General features: G+C 49.1%; 2 protein-coding genes across 3 annotated transcripts in view; one reads left to right on the top strand and one right to left on the bottom strand.

The window, feature by feature from the left end:
* Positions 1–443, top strand: part of NAPRT (nicotinate phosphoribosyltransferase) — a 29,303-nt gene extending 28,860 nt beyond the window's left edge. Inside the window, exon 13 of one of the 2 annotated variants that reach the window (XM_084848567.1) lies at positions 95–443. In XM_084848567.1, coding sequence (XP_084704693.1) covers positions 95–100 — 6 coding nt within the window. In that variant the 3' untranslated portion in view covers positions 101–443. Of the gene's footprint in view, positions 1–90 lie in introns of both variants that reach the window. The other variant, XM_084848566.1, reaches the window with a different exon arrangement.
* Positions 444–4,948: 4,505 nt separating this feature from the next.
* Positions 4,949–6,371, bottom strand: LOC146346494 (uncharacterized). Its single transcript, XM_084848565.1, has one exon. It carries the CDS (start codon positions 6,345–6,347, stop codon positions 5,295–5,297), a length of 1,053 nt encoding a protein of 350 aa, XP_084704691.1. The 5' UTR covers positions 6,348–6,371; the 3' UTR covers positions 4,949–5,294.
* Between the last annotated feature and the right edge of the window lie 15,169 nt (positions 6,372–21,540).

Here is a 21,540-nt window from a genome sequence, read left to right as displayed (position 1 = left end):
ACTTTTTACATGTAAGCCATGCACTTGGAGGTGTGGCTCTTCCTGTAAACCCCTCCCCCATCACTATTTATTGACTTCCCCCATTCTCAGGTAGCTGTGACAGAAAGGCTCCATTTACTCCTCACCGACCTTCAGAGAGACAGCCAATGAACTGCATATGCCTTCATCTTTGCCAGGAGCTGGGCAAGCACTGTCTCAGCACCATGCACGGAATTCTTCCAGGAGCCTCTACAAACACAGCACCTTTATGTGCCTTGGATGATAGTGATGCCTGTGTCAGTACAAGTCAAGATTGTATTTATGCTCTCTTTTAAAAAAAGCAGCTAATCCATCAAATTGCACATGCTATGGAAGATAATGTTGCAGAGATCTACAGTTTTAAAATAAATGGATATAAATTATTCTAATACTACACAAAAATAAAAAAATAGTGCTAATCCTTATTCTGGACTTGACTGTGCTACTGTGTATCAGTCTCTGTCTGTTTCAATATAGGTTGGAAGATATGACTAGTGGGACAATGTCGGATGCTGTGGACTAGGTTCCTGTTCTCATACTTGAGACCTGGAAGCTGGTAAGATAGCTGGAGAACACACTGTTGGGAGAAAAGTAGGAGATAACGGTATCAGCAGCTACCAGTCATCATGATGGCTATATGCTGCTGCCGGTATTGGAGGCAGCGTGTGGGCTGAGATGAACATGAGTGCACTTAAAACCCAGAGGATCACTGTGTCGAGGGGGAGATACTGTACCTCCCCCTGTTGGTTCAACCTATTTCTCCCGGTCCCAAATTACAGCACACAAATTGGCCTATATGCAGTCTCACAATGTCAATTGCCTTGTATGTTTTGTTACTCCCTTTGCAAGCTGAAACATACAAGGACATTGACAAGGCAAAGCTACACATGTTGGACAGCTGTAAGCGCGCAATTGCGCACTCGCAAAAGACAGACCAACCCCCCCCACCCTGTAAAAATTACAAATGGACATTTCTGGGGCTGAAAAAATGTAATATCTACTATGACTGCATTTGCACAGTTTTCTGGGGCCTTTTTTTTTTTTAAAGCCCAGGAATAAAAAGGGGTTGGGATCAGAGTGGAGAGGGGGTGGGATGGGCAAAGAAGACTAGTTCGGCCGGGCAGGACACTGGGATACTGCCTGGAAGATGATGAGACCAATCCACTGTGAGCTCGATTGTCTGTCAGGTGCACTGTGAGTTGTTCCGTGAACAACCCACATTGCGTAGCTTATTCAGAAGGTAGTTTAGTGTGTCACGTGAACCCATCCTAACTGCATTGCTATAGGTATCCTGTGAGTTGAGCCATACTTGTTTGTTGCTTATAAGCAAGCACAATTTTTCACTTATGTCAAGTATCAGGAGTCTAAATCCCAGCGAGTTTCCATGAACTGAGTCTCCCCGCTGCAAGCCATTGCCTGCCCCCCCCCACATCTAGGGGGCAACAAAACAAGCAGGGTAAGGGGCTGGAGCTAGTGGACTCATTCTCCCCTCCTGCGTGTAGACCTTTCATGTGAGCGGAGTTGTCAGGATTCCTTTTGCCCCTGCTGTGAATGCTGTTCAGAGTAATGTCTGAATACCCCTACTGTGACACATGATGCTTGCATGGCCTTTTCCTACCACACAAAAAAGAACAGTAAAGATTGGGGCTCCAATCTCCCTGTTTCCTTTATCTACCACGTGGAAAGAAAGATCAGGGATTGAGGCCTTTCTGCTTTCAGAAAGGTGCCGTGAGGCCCTGATCCTTCTGCGTTTCTCACCTGTGCACATACAAATACCCCAAAGATCAAACTATGCGTGACTTTAAAGATGTAGCTAGCTTATTTTCTTTATATAGATGGGGGGGGGGGGATGATCCAAACTGGGACCACAGCAGGGGGCGGTAAAGTGTTAAAAGTCCCCACAACCCCTCCCCTCCATGCTATTATTTATATATTATTAAATTTATTAATCGCCCATCTGGCTGGTCACCCAGCCACTCTGGGCGACGTACAGCGTATAATAAAAGTTTAAAACAATAAAATTCTACAATAAAAATGTTTTTTAAAATACCCTAACCCACCCCAAATGCCTGCCTGAACAACCAAGTTTTTAATGCACGACGGAAGCTCATTAAAGAGGGGGCATGGCGGAGTTCCCTAGGGAGGGAGTTCCACAGAGTGGGGGCCACCACCCCTCTCCCTCGTCCCCACCAGTCTAGCTGTCCAGGCTGATGGGACAGAGAGAAGGCCATCCGAGGCTGATCTTGTTAAGCGGCCTGTCTGGTGCTGCTGGAGGCGCTCCTTAAGATAGGCTGGGCCGGAACCATATAGTGTTTTAAAGGTCAAAACCAACACCTTGAATTTGGCCCAGAAAACAACTGGTAGCCAGTGCAACTCCTGCAGCACTGGAGTGATGTGATCTCGCCAGTGGCTGCCTTTAATCAGGCGAGCCGCCGCGTTCTGTACCAGCTGCAGCTTCCGAACCGTCTTCAAGGGTAACCCCACGTACAGCGCATTACAGTAGTCTAAACGAGAGGAGACCAGGGCATGTACTACCGATGGGAGCAGATGGTCGGAAAGGAAGGGGCGCAGCCGCTGTATCAGATGGAGTTGATACAGCGCTGTCCGGCTCACAGCTGACACCTGAGCCTCCATGGACAGCTGGGAGTCCAAAATGACCCCCAGGCTGCGGACCTGGTCTTTCAAGGGTAGCCGTACCCCATTCAACACCAGACCAACATCCCCCAGCCTCCTCTTGTCTCCCACCAAAAGTACCTCGGTCTTGTCAGGGTTCAGCTTCAGCTTGTTCCTCCCCATCCAGCCACTCACCGTCTCCAGACATTTGGACAGGGATTCTACGGCCAACCTTGGTGAAGATTTGAACGAGAGGTAGAGCTGCGTGTCATCTGCATATTGATGACACTGCACCCCAAACCTCCTGATGATAGCCCCCAGCGGCTTCACATAGATGTTAAATAGCATCGGGGAGAGGATGGAACCCTGTGGCACCCCACAAGGAAGTGGCCACGGGTCTGAAACCTCCTCTCCCAGTGCTACCCTCTGGTACCTGCCGGAGAGGAAGGACCGGAACCACCGCAATACGGTGTCCCCAATGCCCAACCCCTCCAGGCGGTCCAGGAGGGTACCGTGGCAAACGGTATCAAAAGCCGCTGAAAGGTCGAGGAGAACAAGGAAGGAGCATTCACCCCTATCCAGAGCCCTCCTCATATCATCCACCAAGGCGACCAAGGCCGTTTCTGTCCCATGCCCAGGCCTGAAGCCCGACTGAAATGGGTCTAGATAATCAGTCTCTTCCAAGTGTGCCTTCAACTGCACCGCCACCACCCGCTCAATCACCTTGCCCAAAAATGGCAGATTCAAGACTGGGCGAAAGTTGTTCAGAACTTGGGGATCCAAGGAGGGCTTCTTTAAGAGCGGTCTTATCACTGCCTCCTTGAGGGCTGATGGCATCACTCCCTGCTCAAGGGAGGTGTTCACCACCGCCTTGATCCCCTCACCCAGCCTCTCTCAGCAGCCCATAATGAGCCAAGATGGGCAAGGATCAAGTAAGCAGGTGGTCGGCCGTACCGATGAAAGCACCTTGTCCACTTCATCAGGAGGAAGAAGCTGGAACCGATCCCACAAAACCGGTTTGCCACAGGCCGCCTCTCGCTCGCTAACTGTATCCACAGCGTGCGGAGTAACACTCCTAATCTGATCAATTTTATCTGCAAAGTGCCTTGCCAAGGCCTCACAGGAGGCCTTAGAATGCTCCAGTGGTTCAGGAGCCACAGGACCGACCAGGCTGCGGACCTGCTAGAATTCCAATCTGCGTAGTAATGTGTAGCCTGACCTTGTGAGTCACATTTCATAGCTAAAGAAATAGACGTCACATGGAGAATACAGATTTCCTCTGCAACTTTTGAAAACATGAATATTGGCAGTACCCAAGCTTCAGAGTGAAACTCAATACGCACAACCGAACTTTGCCAGCAGTTGGTACCACAAGCTTTAATAGGGCAGAAACGCTGTAATGGCCTTTGAACCACTGCTCAGAGCTTCACCAAGCCAATGAAAGGCACCCCTCCTCGACATGCCTGCATGAAGGGCATCAGTAGCTTTCACCAAAATGAAAGAAATATGGTGTGCTGTGCAACAGACTGAAGGAAAATGGCTAGATGTGCCTATTTTCAGCACTCTTAACTTGCTGTCCCTGTGGCAATTTTTACTGGATCAGTTCAAATTTTTGCAGTAGCAGACCTTATTAGGTGGGTAACAGACTCCAGTTTTCAAGTTAATATCTTAATGAGTGCCATTTTTATACGCAATAGAATTTTGAGGCGTACAATGGAAGAACGTGTTTTGTGGCCTACCTTAACTCCTGTGCTTTATTAATAGTACAGCAGAGGAGGTTGAGCAGATGCAACTGGCAACACACTGATGATAGATGACCCAGGAACTGAAATAACACACCTCTTCTGTGCATACAAGCACGAGCCTTGCACTCGACAGCAGTCCAAGGGCCAAAACAGACCTTACTTTAAATCTAGCAGCTATCTGGTTTTCATTTTTACTCCAGTGTAGGCACAGGCCCCCAATCCGGACCTCAAAAGCCCCACCCCTATGCTAAGGACCCAATCCAGATCACCCCCTGCACCTAGAATAAAAATAAAAAAGGTAGTTGCTACATACTGAAAGTAACGTCTATTTTGGCCCCAAGCTCCAGCCACCCCCGCCGGCTCTCTTGCTAATGGGGCTTGTTTTGAAATTCTAGAAGCCGCAGGGAGCCCTCTCCAAACTCTGGCAAGCCTTTTTGTGGCGCAACCCTATCCGTGTCTACTCAGAAGAAAATTCCAAAGAGTTCAACGGCGGTATCGCCCGAGGGCAAAATTGTGCCCCAAGCGTCCTATAGCAATTATTATTATTTAAGCCCCCCAAGCAGAAACAGATGCAAGAAATGGTGAGTTTATTGAAACAAGCCAACAAAAAACGCCTCAAGAGCCCCAACCTTTTCAATTCACTTAACAGACAGACAGACAGACGAGTGTTTTTCTTCCTGGTAAACGTTTCGGCACTAAACGTCCGCAACGACGGCACGCCACAGAATCTTTTCCTTTGCGCTTTCGTGGGCGGTTCCACCGCAAAGCCCAACCGCGCAATGACAACGAACAAAACCCAGAAGCGCTTCCAGGACCAACTGCAAGAACGAAGAAGGGCGCGAGGGGCGCCAAACCACCCCTACGCAACACCCCTGCCGAGTCGACCGGGTCGCCACAGCCTTCAGCCCGGCGGCTCTTTCAGTTGGGAGAAGCCCCCTTCTCCGGGCTGGCCGGGGGCGTTTTCTTCCCCGCCGGGAGGCTGCCGGGGGCCACGTCGGCGGGCGCCCTTTGGATGGGGATGGCGACGGGTCTCTCGACGGCGGGCAGCGGGACCAGGCGCGGGGCCTCGACCAGGAGTCGCCCCGCTTCTGGGACGAAGTTGCAAGCCAGGGCGTCGAGCTGGGCATCCTCCGGCAGGAGGATCTCCTTGCGCACCTCGCGGAACTCGTGCGAGACGCAGCCGTCGGGCGCCTCCGTCCTCTTGCTGCTCTTGCCGCTCACCGTCAGCTTCCTCCCGTCCAGCTTGGCCGCCAGCTCCTCCGCCGCCAAGCCGGCCACGTCCAGCGAGAAGCGGTAGCGGCGGGCGTCGTGTTCGTCTCTGTCGGCCTTCGCGGCGCGGCTCTCCCTGCTGCCGGAGAGGCGCGGGTAGGCGTCGGCCAGCACGACCCGCATCTTCTCCATCTCCTCCAGGTGGTTCTGCATGTCGGCCACTAGCCGATCCAGCAGGCGCTGCGGGGGCAGCCCCACCGGGACGTACTCGACGGGCTCCCGGCTGCCGAGGCCCCGCGTGGTGGCGTGGGCGAGCCTGAAGTGCCCGTCTCGGGGGTAGCTCGCCATGCCAGCGCCCGTCGAGGGCGCCGCCGGCTGAGCCGCTCGCCCAAGCCGCGCCACGAGGCGGCTCCGGGCGATTCGGGGCCGCCCGGCTGCGCTCTCCTCGCTGCGCGTCTCTGTTTCGGGCTCGAATGGGCGGCGGCGGCGGGCGGGGGCAGTTAAGGCGCCGGCAGCAGCTTTCAGCCGCTTTCGCTTTCCGTTCGCGTTGGAACCCGCGCTGTCCATCTCGGATGGCCCGGGCAGCGGGGGTGGAATTCTGCCGTCCGGCGCTGCCGTTGCGGCGGCTGGAAGGCGGCTTGCAGCACGCTCCAGCCGAACGGGAGCGCCCTGGGCCCCGTTGTTTCCGGCGAGGGTGTTTCGCGCGCGCGGTCCCTCTCCCGTTTTGAAGTCTGCGGGGCTCAGAGAGCGCGCGCGCTTCATGCCGGCTGCACGTCTCACCGTTTTGCAAGTGGGGGGGGGAAGCAACCTTCCAGCCAGTTGCGTTACGAGGGTTGGAGGTACGAGCGGGGTATTTGGTCGCTGCGGTACATACGAGGGGTCGTTTTTTGTTTTGGTAAGTTGCGCGTGTAACTACTATTTTGCAGAAAGCAATTTTGCAGTGCACTGTTGCAAGAGCAGTCCTTTTGGACCACGTTTCACAGTTGCATGTAGTTTATTCCAGTTCCAAAGAGCTGTATACAGTTGCATATGATTATTTAGATTTCTTAGGTGTATTTATTTTAACTTATTGCAAGTGTACTATTATGCAAAAGCTTGCCACAATAGTCCATGCTGTGATAACCTCCCATGGGCATACTGCAGTCTTTTCGCCTACTTTGAACACAGTCTGGAAGCTGCAGCCTGTGCAGAATGCAGCTGCCTGGGTGTTGGCCTGGGCATCCAGATGGGATCATATTACGTGGATTCTGGAAGCTCAGCACTGGCTGCCACTTACCTACTAGACTCCGTTTCATATTGTTGGTACTGGTGTGCAAAAGCCCTAAGTAGCTCAGGGCCCAAGTACTTGTAAGGATTGCCTTTCCCAGTGCCAACTAACCTGTGCTTTTAGATCACTGAAAGCCAGTGTGATGTAGTGGTTAGAATGTTGGACTAGGACTCAAATCTGGCCCATTGGGTGACTTTGGGCCAGCCACCAACTCTCGGCATAATCAACCTCACAGGGCTGATGGAAGGATAAAAATGGAGAGGAGAAATAACATATACTTCTTGGACTCTGAGAAAAGGCGGGATATAAATGTAACAAATAAGCAGAGGAAGCTCTGCTGGTGGTACCCCTGGGGTGCATGGCTCGTGGGGCTAACAGAGAATAGGGCCTTCTCAGTGGTGGCTCCCTGGTTTTTGAGCTCCTTCCCTGTAGAGCATAAGTGCAGAACCTCAGGCCTAGGGGTCAAACCCAGCTGTTGTGGCTGCCTCTACATTGGATGGTTTCCTAGCATTTCTGCAGGCTCCCCCTAAACGATTGAAATGACTCTCCTAAGGCTTAGCGATTGGCAGGAAGCACTTTAAGCTGAAGTATGTGGGCATTTTGGGCCTTGCCCCTTTTCTTTTGGCCCAGCCCATCACTGGAAAGCACTCCGCCCCCACCCCCCCAGGGCGTCGGAGCAGCTTGCCAAACCACTGCCTGGCTGCAAAGAAGCGGCGTGCGATTCGGAGCTGCGCCGGCCGTCTTGCTGCGCTTCTAGCTGCTTCTGGTTTGGGGGTGGGGGGGTGAGCGGAGTTAAGTCGCAGCGAAAAACACAGCCTCTTGTAGTAGCAACGGTGGGGTGCGAGGAGGCGTAATGCAGCTCCTCTATCGGAGTAACATCCAACATCAGTACATCTTAGAGTTGACCCATTGAAATGAATATTCGTTTCAAAGGGCCTACTCTAAGTAGGGCTTATGTTTGATGTTAGCCTCTGCGTCCAGGCTTTAATTCATTCTTTCACGGCGCAATCCTATGCCCGTTTAGACAGAAAAAGACCTACAATTCCTAGCATGCTGGGAGTTCTAGGCCTTTTTTCTGTTTAAACGGGCATACGATTGTAACCTCAATTTCTGAACTCCAGAGTAGGATGTTCTGCACTCTGTATGGTCCTGTTGCAGCTGCTGCAAGATCGCATGCAGCACTTTTTTTAGGTCCCATTGCTTCTGGGGAGTGAGTGCTTTCCACTCTCCCATTGAAGACTTTGGGGCTTCCAAGAGGGAGAGCGCACCCTTAAAGTTAGTTATTTTGAGAAAGGGGAAAAAAGCAACTTTCCAGCAAGCCTAACAGCTCCATACATAGGACAATTCAGGCCATGCAGGTTAGCACAACTACACACGTGACCGCTTGCAAACCATTTTCTGGCCCTCTATGTTAAACACTTGCAAATTTCAGGCCTTGCCTCAGGCTGACAACCACAGAACCACCCATCAAAAAGTATTTTACTTATTTTTAACCTCCCTGTTTAAGCCAAATGGACGGAAAAATGGTTACCTAGTTTATTTTGTTTAGGGCACAATCCTATGCATGTTTATAAAGAGAAAAGGCCTACAACTCCCAACATGGCTGGCTGGGGAATTTCTCTGTCTAAACATGCATAGGATTGCACCTTTAAGCTTTTAGGTGTCCTTAACACCATTTTCCCCTTCATGGATCACTGCCTTGTTGTGGCGAAGGGGCTTGCGTAACTCAGTGAAGCCATAAGCTATGCCGTGCAGGGCCACCCAAGACGGACAGGTCATGGCAGAGAGTTCTGACAAAATGTGGTCCACTGGAGAAGGAAATGGCAACCCACTCCAGTATCCTTGCCAAGAAAACCCCATGGAACATATCACAAGGCTAAAAGAGATGACGCCGGAAGATGAGCCCCTCAGGTCGGAAGGTGTCCAATATACTACTGGGGAAGAGCAGAGGGAATTCCCAAGTAGCGCCAGAAAGAGTGAAGCGGCCGGGCCAAAGCCGAAAGGACTTGGATGTGTCTGGTGGTGAAAAGAAAATCTGATGCTGTAAAGAACAATATTGTTTAGGAACCTGGAATGTCAGATCAATGAATCAAGGTAAGCTAGAGGTGGTCCAACATGAGATGGCAAGATTGAACATCGACATCTTGGGAATCAGCGAACTCAAATGGACAGGCATGGGCGAATTTAATTCAGGTGACCATCATATCTACTGCTGTGGGCAAGAATCCCTTAGAAGAAATGGAGTAGCACTCATAGTCAACAAAAGGGTGAGAAAAGCAGTACTGGGGTACAATCTCAAAAACGATAGAATGATCTCAGTACGAATCCAAGGCAAACCATTCAACATCACAGTAATTCAAGTCTATGCCCCAACCACTGTTGCCGAAGAAGCTGAGGTTGATCGGTTCTATGAAGACCTACAACACCTTCTAGAACTAACACCAAAAAAAGATGTCCTTTTCATCATAGGGGATTGGAATGCTAAAGTAGGAAGTCAAGAAATCACCGGGATAACAGGCAGTAATGGCCTTGGTGCACAAAATGAAGCAGGACAAAAGCTAATAGAGTTTTGCCAGGAGAACACGCTGATCATAGCAAACACTCTTTTCCAACAGCACAAGAGGCGACTCTACACATGGACATCACCAGATGGTCAATATCGAAATCAGATCGATTATGTCCTTTGCAGTCAAAGATGGAGAAGCTCTATACAGTCAGTAAAAACAAGACCTGGAGTTGACTGTGGCTCAGATCATGAGCTTCTTGTTGCAAAATTTCAGCTTAAATTGAAGAACGTAGGGAAAACCACTAAACGTCTATTTCTGCTTCATTGACTACGCTAAAGCCTTTGATTGTGTGGATCACAACAAACTGTGGCAAATTCTTAAAGTGATGGGAGTACCAGACCACCTTACCTGTCTCCTGAGAAACCTGTATGAGGGTCAAGAAGCAACAGTAAGAACCAGACATGGAACAACTGAGTGGTTCAAAATTGGGAAAGGAGTACGACAAGGCTGCATATTGTCACCCTGCTTATTTAACTTATATGCAGAGTACATCATGAGAAATGCCAGGTTGGATGAATCACAGGTCGGAATTAAGATTACCGGGAGAATTATCAACAACCTCCGATATGCAGACGATACCACCCTAATGGCAGAAAGCGAAGAGGATCTCAAGAGCCTCTTGTTGAGGGTGAAAGAGGAGAGTGCAAAAGCTGGTTTGAAACTCAACATTAAAAAAACGAAGATCATGGCATCTGGCCCAATCACTTCCTGGCATATAGAAGGGGAAGAAATGGAAGCAGTGACAGATTTTACTTTCTTGGGCTCCAAGATCACCGCAGACGGTGACTGTAGCCATGAAATTAAAAGACGCTTGCTCCTTGGGAGGAAAGCTATGGCAAACCTAGACAGCATAGTAAGAAGCAGAGACATCACCTTGCTGACAAAGGTCCGTCTAATCAAAGCTATGGTTTTCCGAGTAGTAATGTATGGCTGTGAGAGCTGGACTATAAGGAAGGCTGAGCGCCGAAGAATTGATGCTATTGAACTGTGGTGCTGGAGAAGACTCTTACGAGTCCCCTGGACTGCAAGGAGGTCCAATCGGTCAATCCTAAAGGAAATCAACTCTGAATGCTCATTGGAAGGACAGATACTGAAGCTGAAGCTGAAATATTTTGGCCACCTAATGCGAAGAGAAAACTCTGGAAAAGACCCTGATGCTGGGAAAGACTGAAGGCAAAAGGAGAAGGGGACGGCAGAGGATGAGATGGCTAGATAGCATCACCAATGCGATGAATATACTTGAGCACACCCAGGAGAGAGCGCAGGACAGGAAGGCCTGGCGTGCTATGGTCCATGGGGTCACGAAGAGTCGGACACGACTGAACGACAACAACAACAACACCATTTTGTGTGTATCAAAACTGAATTGGAAGGGGGGGAGGCAAATTTTGTTTCAAAAGAGAGACAAACAATAATGTCTGTCACACCAAGGGCATTTCTACACCAGCATAAAACCTGCATTTAAAACAGGGCTTTTTGCTTCCATTTTAAATGCAGGATCACAAATGACTCCCTTTACACACGCTCCCTTTCCCCCTCCTTCTCCCCATATCTGAATCTTCCATTATCTTCCATTGATCGCGCTCCTCTTCTTGCCGCTTTAACTCTTTTGACCGAGGAAACTGAAGCGGAACACAAGGGGGTAATTTGATAGCTCATTATCTGCGATCTATTTAAAAATGGAACAAAGGGCATTTAGGGGTTCATCACAGGGAGCTTTTATCCTGCTACTGAGATGGCCCTCTCTCTCAGAAGTTTGCGGGCTCTTTAGATGACCCCGTCACCCTCCAGCGTGTCTCCTGCCATTTCCTCCAGCCTATCTCATGTTTTCCCCAAATGCAAAAAATGTGGTATTTTTTCCAGCCCACAGAACAGGAGCGCCATGATCTCTGCGAAATTCTCCAATAGCGGAAGAAACCACTGTGCCTGCCTGCTGTGAGCGTTTGTTTTCAGTTGTTGGAGGCGCAGTCAGGATGAGATATGACAGGAACAAGGGCAAGAATCGCATGCCAATTGCGTGTCTTGCCTCTGCATTTCTCAGTCGGAGGGAGAAGAGGGTAAAATGCCTCCCTGCCACGAAGGGAGACACATTTGATCCCCCACCCCACCAAGCTTAGAAGCAATGTCCTCTGTTGTTTCAGAGCACCCTATTAAGTTCAGTGGGGCTTACTCCCAAGTAAGTGTGCCGAGGGTTGCAGACTTACAGGGTGCTCTTAGTCGACTCAGAAGTAAGTTCCACTGAGTTCAATGTGGCTTACTCCCACATAAGCGTGTAAGTCTCCCCAGACTTACAGCACAATCTTACATTTTACATCTACGCAGAAGTCAGAGATTTCCTGGGGGCTGCGAGAAAACAGTACAGCAGAAGTTAAGCTACAAAAACAAGACACCCCCCCCCCTTTGCACACACGCCAGGGAGGGAGGAAGGCACTTCCTAACCCCACAGAGAAATGAAAGCAGGACGCTCCAGAAAGGATGTGGGGTTTTGCGTTTTTTTGCTTAATGTAAAACACCCTTAGTGCAGGAAGGTCACAGCAGGGTCACTGCATCATGTAAAGAGCCTGCAAAGGTCCACAAAAGGGGCAACCTCCATTGCAGGAGAAAAGCCCCATGTGAAGGAGCCCCAGGCCTATATGACCCCTTTTATCACATCAGTGAAACCTCTCACCAAAATCCCTAGGGTATCTTTCTGGCCAGGACCTGTGATAGCCAGAGAAGTAATAATGCAAAAGACATGCCTCCCTGCCCCATCAAGAAGGAGAAAGAAAAGACATTTTCTTTTCTCAATGCCTGAATCCTGAGAGGAGTGATAAAAGGAGAACCCCAAATCCCTGGGTTTTTGGAGGATTCTTTCCATCTAGGGCTTTTGCTAGGTATGGAAAAAGACCCAGGGCCCAGAGGACACAAATATGCATAAAATTTGAATATGCCTATTTATAGGTATAGATGCAAATGTAGGCCAGCTTTCAATGATAAAACACGTGCTGGCAAGAATTGCTGCTTATGTACAGATGAAAACTAAAACAATTCTCATTAAACATCTTCCTCATGCATGCACGCACGCATACAATGTATTTCTGTGGGGGCCTTTTCCACTTCCCCCCGCATCCCACCCCTGAGCAAGGCAGCTCAGTGGTGCCACTCAACAGTTTATGCCCTGTACTTAATGGTCTTGCACCCCCCCCCCATGCTAATTATTTCACTTAACTTCAAAGGGTAGTAAGCATTCCCCACCCTTCCATGTACAACTGCTACATTCCTGATACCTTAGAGTAAAAAATAAATAATAATTGGCAGTCCTGATAAACCTAAGAACAACTCTGCACAGAAAGTCTCGCAAGTAGCAAGGCAAAATTATGCTGCATTTAAAAGATGTTTAATGTGCCAGGTTTACTCTAAAAGCAATGCACAAGTAAGTATAGAAGGCATTATCACATGGCGACATAATACAATTTACAAACAAACAATACAGAAGGAAACAAAATGGTTTTTTTCACCCTTGAAAGATAATAAAAAGTGTTTTATTTTAGTGTATTTAGCTTTGTCTCTCACCCCCTTTCCTTACTTCAGGGTGGTGGAGGCAGGCAGCACTCCAACGTGGCATACACCTTGCTGCTCCCTCACACGCCTCCTGCGCTTAAAGATCCAAACAAGGCCCGCAGCTGCCCATCTGAAAATGGCACAGTGGGAAGAGAACCAAGCCCTCGCCCACTTCCTCCCAGCTCCTGTTAAAAATCTAAACAGCATCTAGCTGCCCAGCGAGCGTGGTTGCCGTTCCAATCTCTTGCCAGAACTACTGCTCGGAGCTGCGGACTGGATCTTAAAGTGTATCCCCCGCACATTAAAATCCAAACTATGACCCCCAGGGACAATTCTGCAAGAGACTGGCAGCAGCTTGGGCAGCCACCTTAGCCTCAATCCAGAGTTGGGGGGGGGGTCCCACGGAGTGGAAATCCAGGGCTTTCCGTTTGCCCCCTCTGGGGCGCGAGAGCAGCAGGGCCCGAGACCGCCTCAAAGTCCCGCCCCAGCGGAGGAAGCCCGAGGAGGAGGGGCAGAGGGAGGCGTTGCGGCACTGCCTGAGGCAGAAAGCAGGACTGGCCTGCTGCTGCTGGAGCAGAAGGGAGGCAGAGGAGTGGCATCTGGAGGCAGAGTAAATCCGTTGCCCGCCTGAGGAGGGCTATGTGGAGAAGCTCCTGCCCATCCTCTCCCAAGGGCCCTGCTCCGGCTGCCATCGTGCCTGACGGTGTTGGTGGCAGTTAGGGGGGAACAGCCGGCAGAGGGAGCCGGCAGCGCTGCTGAGGACAACCACCGCAGCCAGGAGGGGCAGCCAGCTCAGTTGAGGGAGGGGGGCTGTGGCGGCGGCTTCCTCTCATGGCAGGTGCCCCACACACCCGGCGGCAGGGACGTACAGATTTTGTTGAATCTGTTCTGTGTTTCGCAGATTGTCAGCCATCTGTCGCTCCGTCGTCTGCTTATTGACAGGATCAGATTTTTTTTAGGGATGTATGAGTATTTCCTTCCACGTGCACTAAAAGGCATTAGTGCTAATAGGTATTAGTACAAGCGCGAATCTGCACAAGTCCCCCCAAAGGTAAAAAAAGTGGTCCACAGGTCTGTGGGATCCACATGACTTGGAAGAAGACAGTCCACTGCAGCATCTGCAGGTCCAACTCATAGTAATCTGAACTCATCTGAATCCGTTGCAGCTCTGAGGGGGCAAACAACAAAGCCCCTTCCTGCTCCTTTGTGGTGGCCGCCTCTTATTTGCTCCTCCTCTTCCGTTGGTCTTTCCCGCAGAGCTGGCCCGTGGTGCACCACTGTTACTGTTGCCACCGTCACCAATAAAATAAAACACAGGTACTCCGGCCTGTTGTGGACTTCACCAGTAGTTCCACTGGCCAGGCTAGATTTTGGGGGCTCTGAGAAAAAGCCATTGACCCATAGCTAGCAACACCTCACGCTTGCTGCTCTAAGGAGCAACTCCCCTTTTTCTTCAGTCTGTCTTCCCTTTCTAATTCCAGAAGCTCAACAGGGCTTCCAACATTCATAAGTCAGCAGATAAAGAGAGGTAAACTGCTGTGTTAATTTCTGTTTCCCTTCACTCTTCTTCATTCCCCTTTTCTTAATGTTCCACCCCATCCTCAGCTCCAAAACCCTTGACTTTGGTGCCCCCTTTTGCTCTTTTAAGCCTGCCCATTTGCTTTCTTCCAAAGCTCCTGCATTTGCCTTACCCCACCTCCTCCATAATGCTCTCTCAATTCCAAAAACAGTCTGTTTCTCCCCCATTCAAATAATTCCAGGCTGGGAGGTTTTCCTTCCCCCCACTTCTCCCTTGATCTGTTACACACCGACATATGCTTTGCTAGTAAGACATCCATGGTCACCGATTTTGGACTGGTGTTTGCCTCCCCCTTCGAGGGCTGTTTTCTGTTTAGGTGCTAAGCTGCTGTCTTTGCTCAATGCTTGAATTAAAACTATTCTGTTTAAGGTGCCACACTTTCATCACCCCCTTTCAAATGCACTTTTCTATGTATTCCATTGCACCTAATTTTACTATGGATTTTTTTTAATGCTTGTCCTTTAACCTCAATGTTTTTTGGATGTATGAGTCTAATTCCCCTGGTGTGGGATTTTAATTCATTTTAAATTCTTTAATAAAACAAATAATTGCTTTCAAGGACCTTGTTTTTGGTGCCCGACTCAGCTTTTGGGGTGTCAGGTTTTCCTATGCACCCAGAGTTCAACACCAAAAATTCTTTGTGTGTGCATGCTTGATTTACATGTATGTGATATGCCCACATCCATGTAAACTAAATTACACTTAACAGCCTCCAGATTTTGTTGGACTCCACTATGGCCAATGGCTGGGGATGATAGGAGTTGGACACTAGCAACATCTGGAGGGCCGCAGGTCCTGTCCCCCCCCACACACACCCATCATAGGGGAAACAAACAAAGGGTGTAGTTAATGGTGTGTGTGTGTGGGGGGGGGGGGAGAATTCTCCAGCTGAAACCCAGTTGAAATTCCTGTGGGCAATAGCTCTACAACTGATGTAAAGTTTCTGCAAATTTTGAAGCCATAGCAGAGAAAGTCACTTGTGTTGGCAGATACTGACATTTTTGTAGTACATTGTTATCCCTTGAATAAAGTGTGTATAGGGTTGCAGTCTACACATATGAAATCAATTTGTCCCCTTTGGAAAAAGGTGCACTCATGTCCTGCTGGAAGGGAGGGTAGTACTCGAATGGGAGGGCCCTATGCCATTGGCCCTGATATACTGTGGTATCATCTGGCTATGGAGAAGCAGCTTCAAAGCTCTTTGACTACTAGAGGTCGTATGAATGGGAGCCTCAATTTGTTTAAGATGGAGCCTCTGCAACGTCTCCAGCCTGGAAAGGTAAGGCCTCTGTGTTCTCTTCCTTGGCTCCTAAAACCTACAGAGCTGAATATATTGAAGGCATGGGCTGTTTCCAGATAGTCTGACATTTCTAGGGTTTTAGAGTTCTAGTACTGTACGAGGCACTGTAAATTCAAATAGCCAAGTTGAATTTTTGAGGCAAGGTCAGCTTTCCTGCTAAAGATAAAAATGAGCTGACACGCATTTGCAAAACCGCCATTTTATTTTAAGATAAAGCAGTCAAGAAAATGCACATGAACAGCAGCTATAGGGAGTTATCAAAAGCCCATTCTCACAGACTCATTCTATAGGACAAGGTTTACTGTTCTCAGGCCAAGAAGAAAAGGAAACAAAACTGGCCTTGGAGTGAAGGAAAACGGAAAGTCAAACTCCACAGCCCTCAAGTCACTACCACTGCCAGAGCATTAATTCAAGCCCATCAAACCTTTTTCTTTGTCTTCTCCAGTCTTGCTTCTTGTTGCGATTCCATGCCGCGGCAGGTGGGGATGTGAGTATGCCTCTCCTGGATGGGGCAGGTCCAACCATGGTGCTTGGACACAAATGCGCCTACCTGCCCACTCGAGGGAAAGGGCACACGCCAGCCCTCACAGATCTGGATGCCCCAGGGCCGAAGCATCCTTCCCCAATTCACAGCAGTGGCTCATCTGGGGCAAAGTTGCTCACATCTGGGCACACCTGGAAGTTGTGGCCATCGCTGCACAGCTGTGGACTCACCTTGGCGCTCATTCGCTCACCCCATTGTTAGAAAAAGACTGTCCTCTTATTCTTTGGCTGTCAGCCCTTTGCTAGACCTTTGAGCTATTAGTCATAATTATTGAGCCCACCGGACACATGTCCAGTGGCAGTGTACATCTGTTAAAAAGGGGAAGTCTGGTGAGACAGTCACATAAGCATAATCAGAAATAAACATGTTGACACAGTCGTGCTCTAAGGAGTCAGCTAACGGCTCAGTCAGTTGACATGTTGTGGCTAACAAAAAATTGTAAAGGGGAGGGGGTATAAAAAGACTTATGCTTGCTTAGCTCGGGGTCCAGACTGCTGACTGCTCTGCACCCGTTTTGCAAAAAGTTCAATAAAATAGTGTTGGATCCACTGCTGCCTGTCTGGCATCCTTTCTTTCAACCAGAAGCAAGAACTTTTTATCTAACACCATCCAGGAGTCAGAGGTGCAGCCGTTTGTTCAGGAGACTGTGCGGCGGCCCTCATGGCAGCATTGTCAGGCTGGCCTAGAGCGCCCCACTTTAGGCTGAGGTGGGGCCAAAGATGGGTGAGCGCCATGGCCTGAGCGCCACCAGCATCCTCCTCAGGTTACGCCTCAGTGGCTACAACTCTCTTCTGGATCCTCTTCCTGGAATTAATGGTGCAGCATGCCACAAAAAGGCCCGATTTCTGCCACCTGCTGGTCACAAAAAACCCGAACTATAAACCATTACAAAGACCAGAGGCTCGAAAACACTTTCAAAATGACGTCCCAAACCACCCTGTTCTGAAGAACAGCCTCCGAGGTAAAAGTCCAAATTCCCAGACTGCAGTTCACAAATAAGTTCCCGCTCTACACTGTAGGCCAAACAGCCCCAAAGGGCATGGTGGGTCCTTTGCCTTAATTCACAGATTACATTCACTGGTCTGAATCAAGACGACTTACAGTGAAAATATTACAGTGCCAGGCACAGAGCCTGAAACAAAACAGCTTGCACCATCAAACCATGCTGAGCAAAAACCTTCAACATCACGCTAACTTGGGCAAAGGGGAAAAATGCTCCTCCCAGTAATTCCTGCCTCAGCCTGGATCTTTCAGCTTCCCCTTTTATATCTCGCCCCCTCAGAGTATCAGGCTGGTTCTGGAACCTTCTTTCTCTTTCCTGTTGGAGGGGCTGGTCCCACCTTCTCCAGGTCCTGCAATCTCAGCTGGGGGAAGGCCCCACCCAAGTCTCCAGGAGGAAACAGAAACTAAAACTATATTTATTTATTTATTTATTTGATTTCTATATCGCCCAATAGCCGAAGCTCTCTGGGCGGTTCACAAAAATCAAAACCAAACAACACACAATAAAACAATTTAAAATATATAGAACATTAAAACCACAATATAACAATACAACCACAATAAAACCTAGCAGCAGTGCAGGAGTTTAAAATACAAATTTAAAACAGCAAAGATAAAAATTTAGAATGCTAAAATGCCTGGGAAAATAAAAAGGTCTTCACCTGGTGCCGAAAGGAGTACAATGTAGGCGCCAGGCGAACCTCACTAGGGAGCTCATTCCACAGCCGGGGTGCCACAGCAGAAAAGGCCCTCCTCCTAGTAGCCACCTGCCTCACTTCCTTTGGCAGGGGCTCACGGAGGAGGGCCGCTGACGATGATCTTAAGGTCCGGGCAGGCACATATGGGAGGAGGCGATCCTTCAGGTAACCTGGCTCCAAGCCGTTAAGGGCTTTGAATGTTAACACCAGCACTTTGAATCGGGCCCGGAAGTGGCCTGGCAGCCAGTGCAGCTGGAAAAGTACTGGCGTAATATGAGCTCGCAGGCCAGTCCCTGTTAACAATCTTGCTGTCCTATTTTGGACCAGCTGAAGTTTCCGGACTGTTTTCGAAGGCAGCCCCACGTATATGCACACAGACGTACATCACAACCCCCTCTGGCTGTTAATAAATTGAACTTCTACAATCAACTGCGCAGCCCCCCTGTTAGATAAAAAGTTCTTGCTTCTGGTTGAAAGAAAGAAAGGATGCCAGGCAGGCAGCAGTGGATCCAACACTATTTTATTGATCGTTTTGCAAAACAGGTGCAGAGCAGTCTGGACCCCAAAGCACGTGTGCAAAAACCTTTTATACCTTATTACTTCTATTGTTCTCGCCAGTAACCAATGAAACAGTCAGCACATCAGCTTACCAAGCTAATAGCCAATAAACAGCCAGTACACCAGCTTACCAAGCCGCTAGTCATGAGCGCGTCAGTATGGTTCCCTTCTTGCTCCGCCCACATTTTTCCCGCCACTCGGGCTTCTACGTAACTGAGGCGCCAACCGGTTATGGAGTCTCTTTGTCTAACAATTCCCTCCTTTAAGTCTTTACTCACGTCTTAAAGCGTCTTAAAACGGAGCCTCTTTATTGGTACAATAAAGCAAGAGCATCTGTTTTGACAGCGGTTTCAATTAATCGCTGGGATAAGCCTCTGACACAGGGGATAATGCAGCAACCAAATAGTACTAAGACTCCGGCCGTTACTGCAAGCGAGATAAGGATCGAGGCCACTAGGTGTTTCCATTTTCCCAACCATCTTTCCAACCAGGCAATCACAGGGTTGTTAATTCCTGAATTCTCGGCTAATTCCTCGGATAAGGCAGTGAGGCCCCGTAAGGCCCTCGTTACTGTGCCGTCTGGAGCAGTGTTGTTAGGGATGAAGGTGCAACATCGCCCACCTAGCATAATACAAACCCCTCCTTTTTCTGCTAACATCATATCAAGAACACGCCGATTTTCCCAGGCCATTTGGCTAGTGGCATCTAGCTGCTCAGCCAATCCCTTTACAGCATCACGGGTGTAGTTTATAAACCTTTGTTGATTATAATAAATGTAATTGATCCAATCTACATTTTTGTTAATTGTCACCCACCAAAACAAGGTAGACTCAAATCCTGCAGCGATTTGATTCCTCCCTTTGAATTCATCTGGTACTCCCCGTGGCACCCCTATAGAGTCAATGTATATTTGATCATCAAAAGGGGTTACCAACCGCTTCCGTCGGGGTTGGCTAGTTCTTTCTGCTGGATGATATGCAATTGAAAAGGGGACCGCCAATTGGACTAATCCACAAGTTCCGGACCAATTAGAGGGCAACACTTCATATAACTCTAGACCTCCACAGTACCACCAGAGATCAGCCCGTGGGATTGGAAGGGAATTATTCCTAAAGCGGGTGGAATTAACACATTTTATTTTGCTTGTCAAGTTCTCCAATTGCTCCCCCATCCCTGTAAGGTCCCGGTGTATGCATCCAGTATGGTTTCTTTGTTGCAAAAAAACTATGGAAGGTCTAACACGATTCTTTAATTTGAGAGGAGGGTATAGCTTATTGAGAGTCTGGCACTCCTCTTCCCCCCATGCGTCAGGGTGTTGGAACAAGTGGATCATACAGGTGAGGAGGGAGGGAGTGTCCCATCCTAGAGGAAAAGGCATTACTTTCGCTACTGATCTTCCTGCGGCACAAACAAAACAGTCAGACTTATTTAAGGATTTGGCAGTATACTTTACCCATTCTAACCACACATTGTCAATTTCCTCTGTTATTGGGATTCCTAACCTGGCTTTCCAGGGACGCTTCTCTCCCTTGGGGATTTGCACCAAAGGTGGTTTGGGAATTTGCACTAGAGGTGGTTTGGGAGGCGCAGGTGTGGCGTTTTGGGGTTTTATTTTAAAGCTGTCAAGCCTAAACCCTTGAGGCATCACCACCCATGTTAATATTTCTTTGACTAGCATTATCAACACCACCCACAATACTTGCTTCATATTACAGGTTTTTTTGTAATTCGAACCCGAGCTTTTCCCAGATGTTGTGACTTATATATTACAGGCGATTGTGGCTCCTGGGTGGCTTCTTCGCCTGTGTCCCTGGCAGCTTCTGGGGAGGTGTCAGGGAGCAGAGGACCGTTGCCCGTGTCCTCCTGTTCTTTCCGGGTGACAGGAGGAAGCAGGGGTCGTCTGAATGGCTTCAACCGACTGCAATGTGTCCATTTGCTAGAACCTACAAGTTTTACACATGAATGACTGATTGGTCCCACTAGGTAGGGTCCTTCCCACCCCTCCTTTAAAGCTTCTTTATTCCACTTTTTCAGCAATACTTCATCTCCCGGTTGGAAAAGATGGATGGGAGCATCTAGCGGCAATCTCTGGAATGAGACAGAGTAGGCTCGTAGCTGTGAAAGAACAGACTGTAGAGAAGTTAACTGGCCCCTTAACATTTGATCTCCCATTTCCCATTTGACCTCCTCCCTCCTTCCACAGTGTACCCGAGGCGGGAATCCAAACATTAGCTCGAAGGGGGACAGCTTAATGTCTTTTCTTGGCATTTTTCGAAGCTTTGTCAAAGCTATTGGCAGAGCCTCAACCCAAGTGAGCCTTACCCATTGCTGGAGCTTGGTTAGAGTCTCCTTGAGACTCCGATTGGTTCTTTCAACTTGCCCACTCGCCTGGGGTCTCCAGGGGCAGTGTAGGTGCCACTCTACCCCCAGGGCTCGAGCCAACCCTTGCGTAACAGCTGAGGTGAAATGTGAGCCCTGGTCGGATTCTATAACTTCAGGCAAGGAGAACCGGGGCACCACCTCCTGTAACAACTTAGCAACTACAGTTTTTGCCTGACAGTTTCTGCATGGGAACGCTTCTACCCACCCCGTCATTTGACACACTATTACAAGCAAATACCTGTAACCCCTACACGGTGGCATTTCAGCAAAATCAATCTGCACCCTCTGGAAGGGATAGTACGCCCATGGTCGCCCTCCTTTTGGTGGAGGGGGTGCCCTGGGGGAGTTAGCTTTCTGACAGACCTCGCAGGTTGTGGCTAGTCGATGGGCATGTACAGTTAGGCCAGGAGAGACAAATAGCCTCTTGCAATAGTCAATCATGGCTGATGCCCCAGGGTGTCCAAGAGAATGATGCACTTGTTCCAGGATAGCTCCCTGCAGGATCTGCGGGAGTAGCA

This window comes from Heloderma suspectum, chromosome 4 (assembly GCF_057233095.1).
Source record: "Heloderma suspectum isolate Gila_16-S chromosome 4, 16-S_ref, whole genome shotgun sequence".
In the NCBI taxonomy this organism is placed as follows: domain Eukaryota; kingdom Metazoa; phylum Chordata; class Lepidosauria; order Squamata; family Helodermatidae; genus Heloderma; species Heloderma suspectum.
Note: the sequence above shows the minus strand (reverse complement) of the source record. Positions and strands in the feature narration are given on the sequence as shown.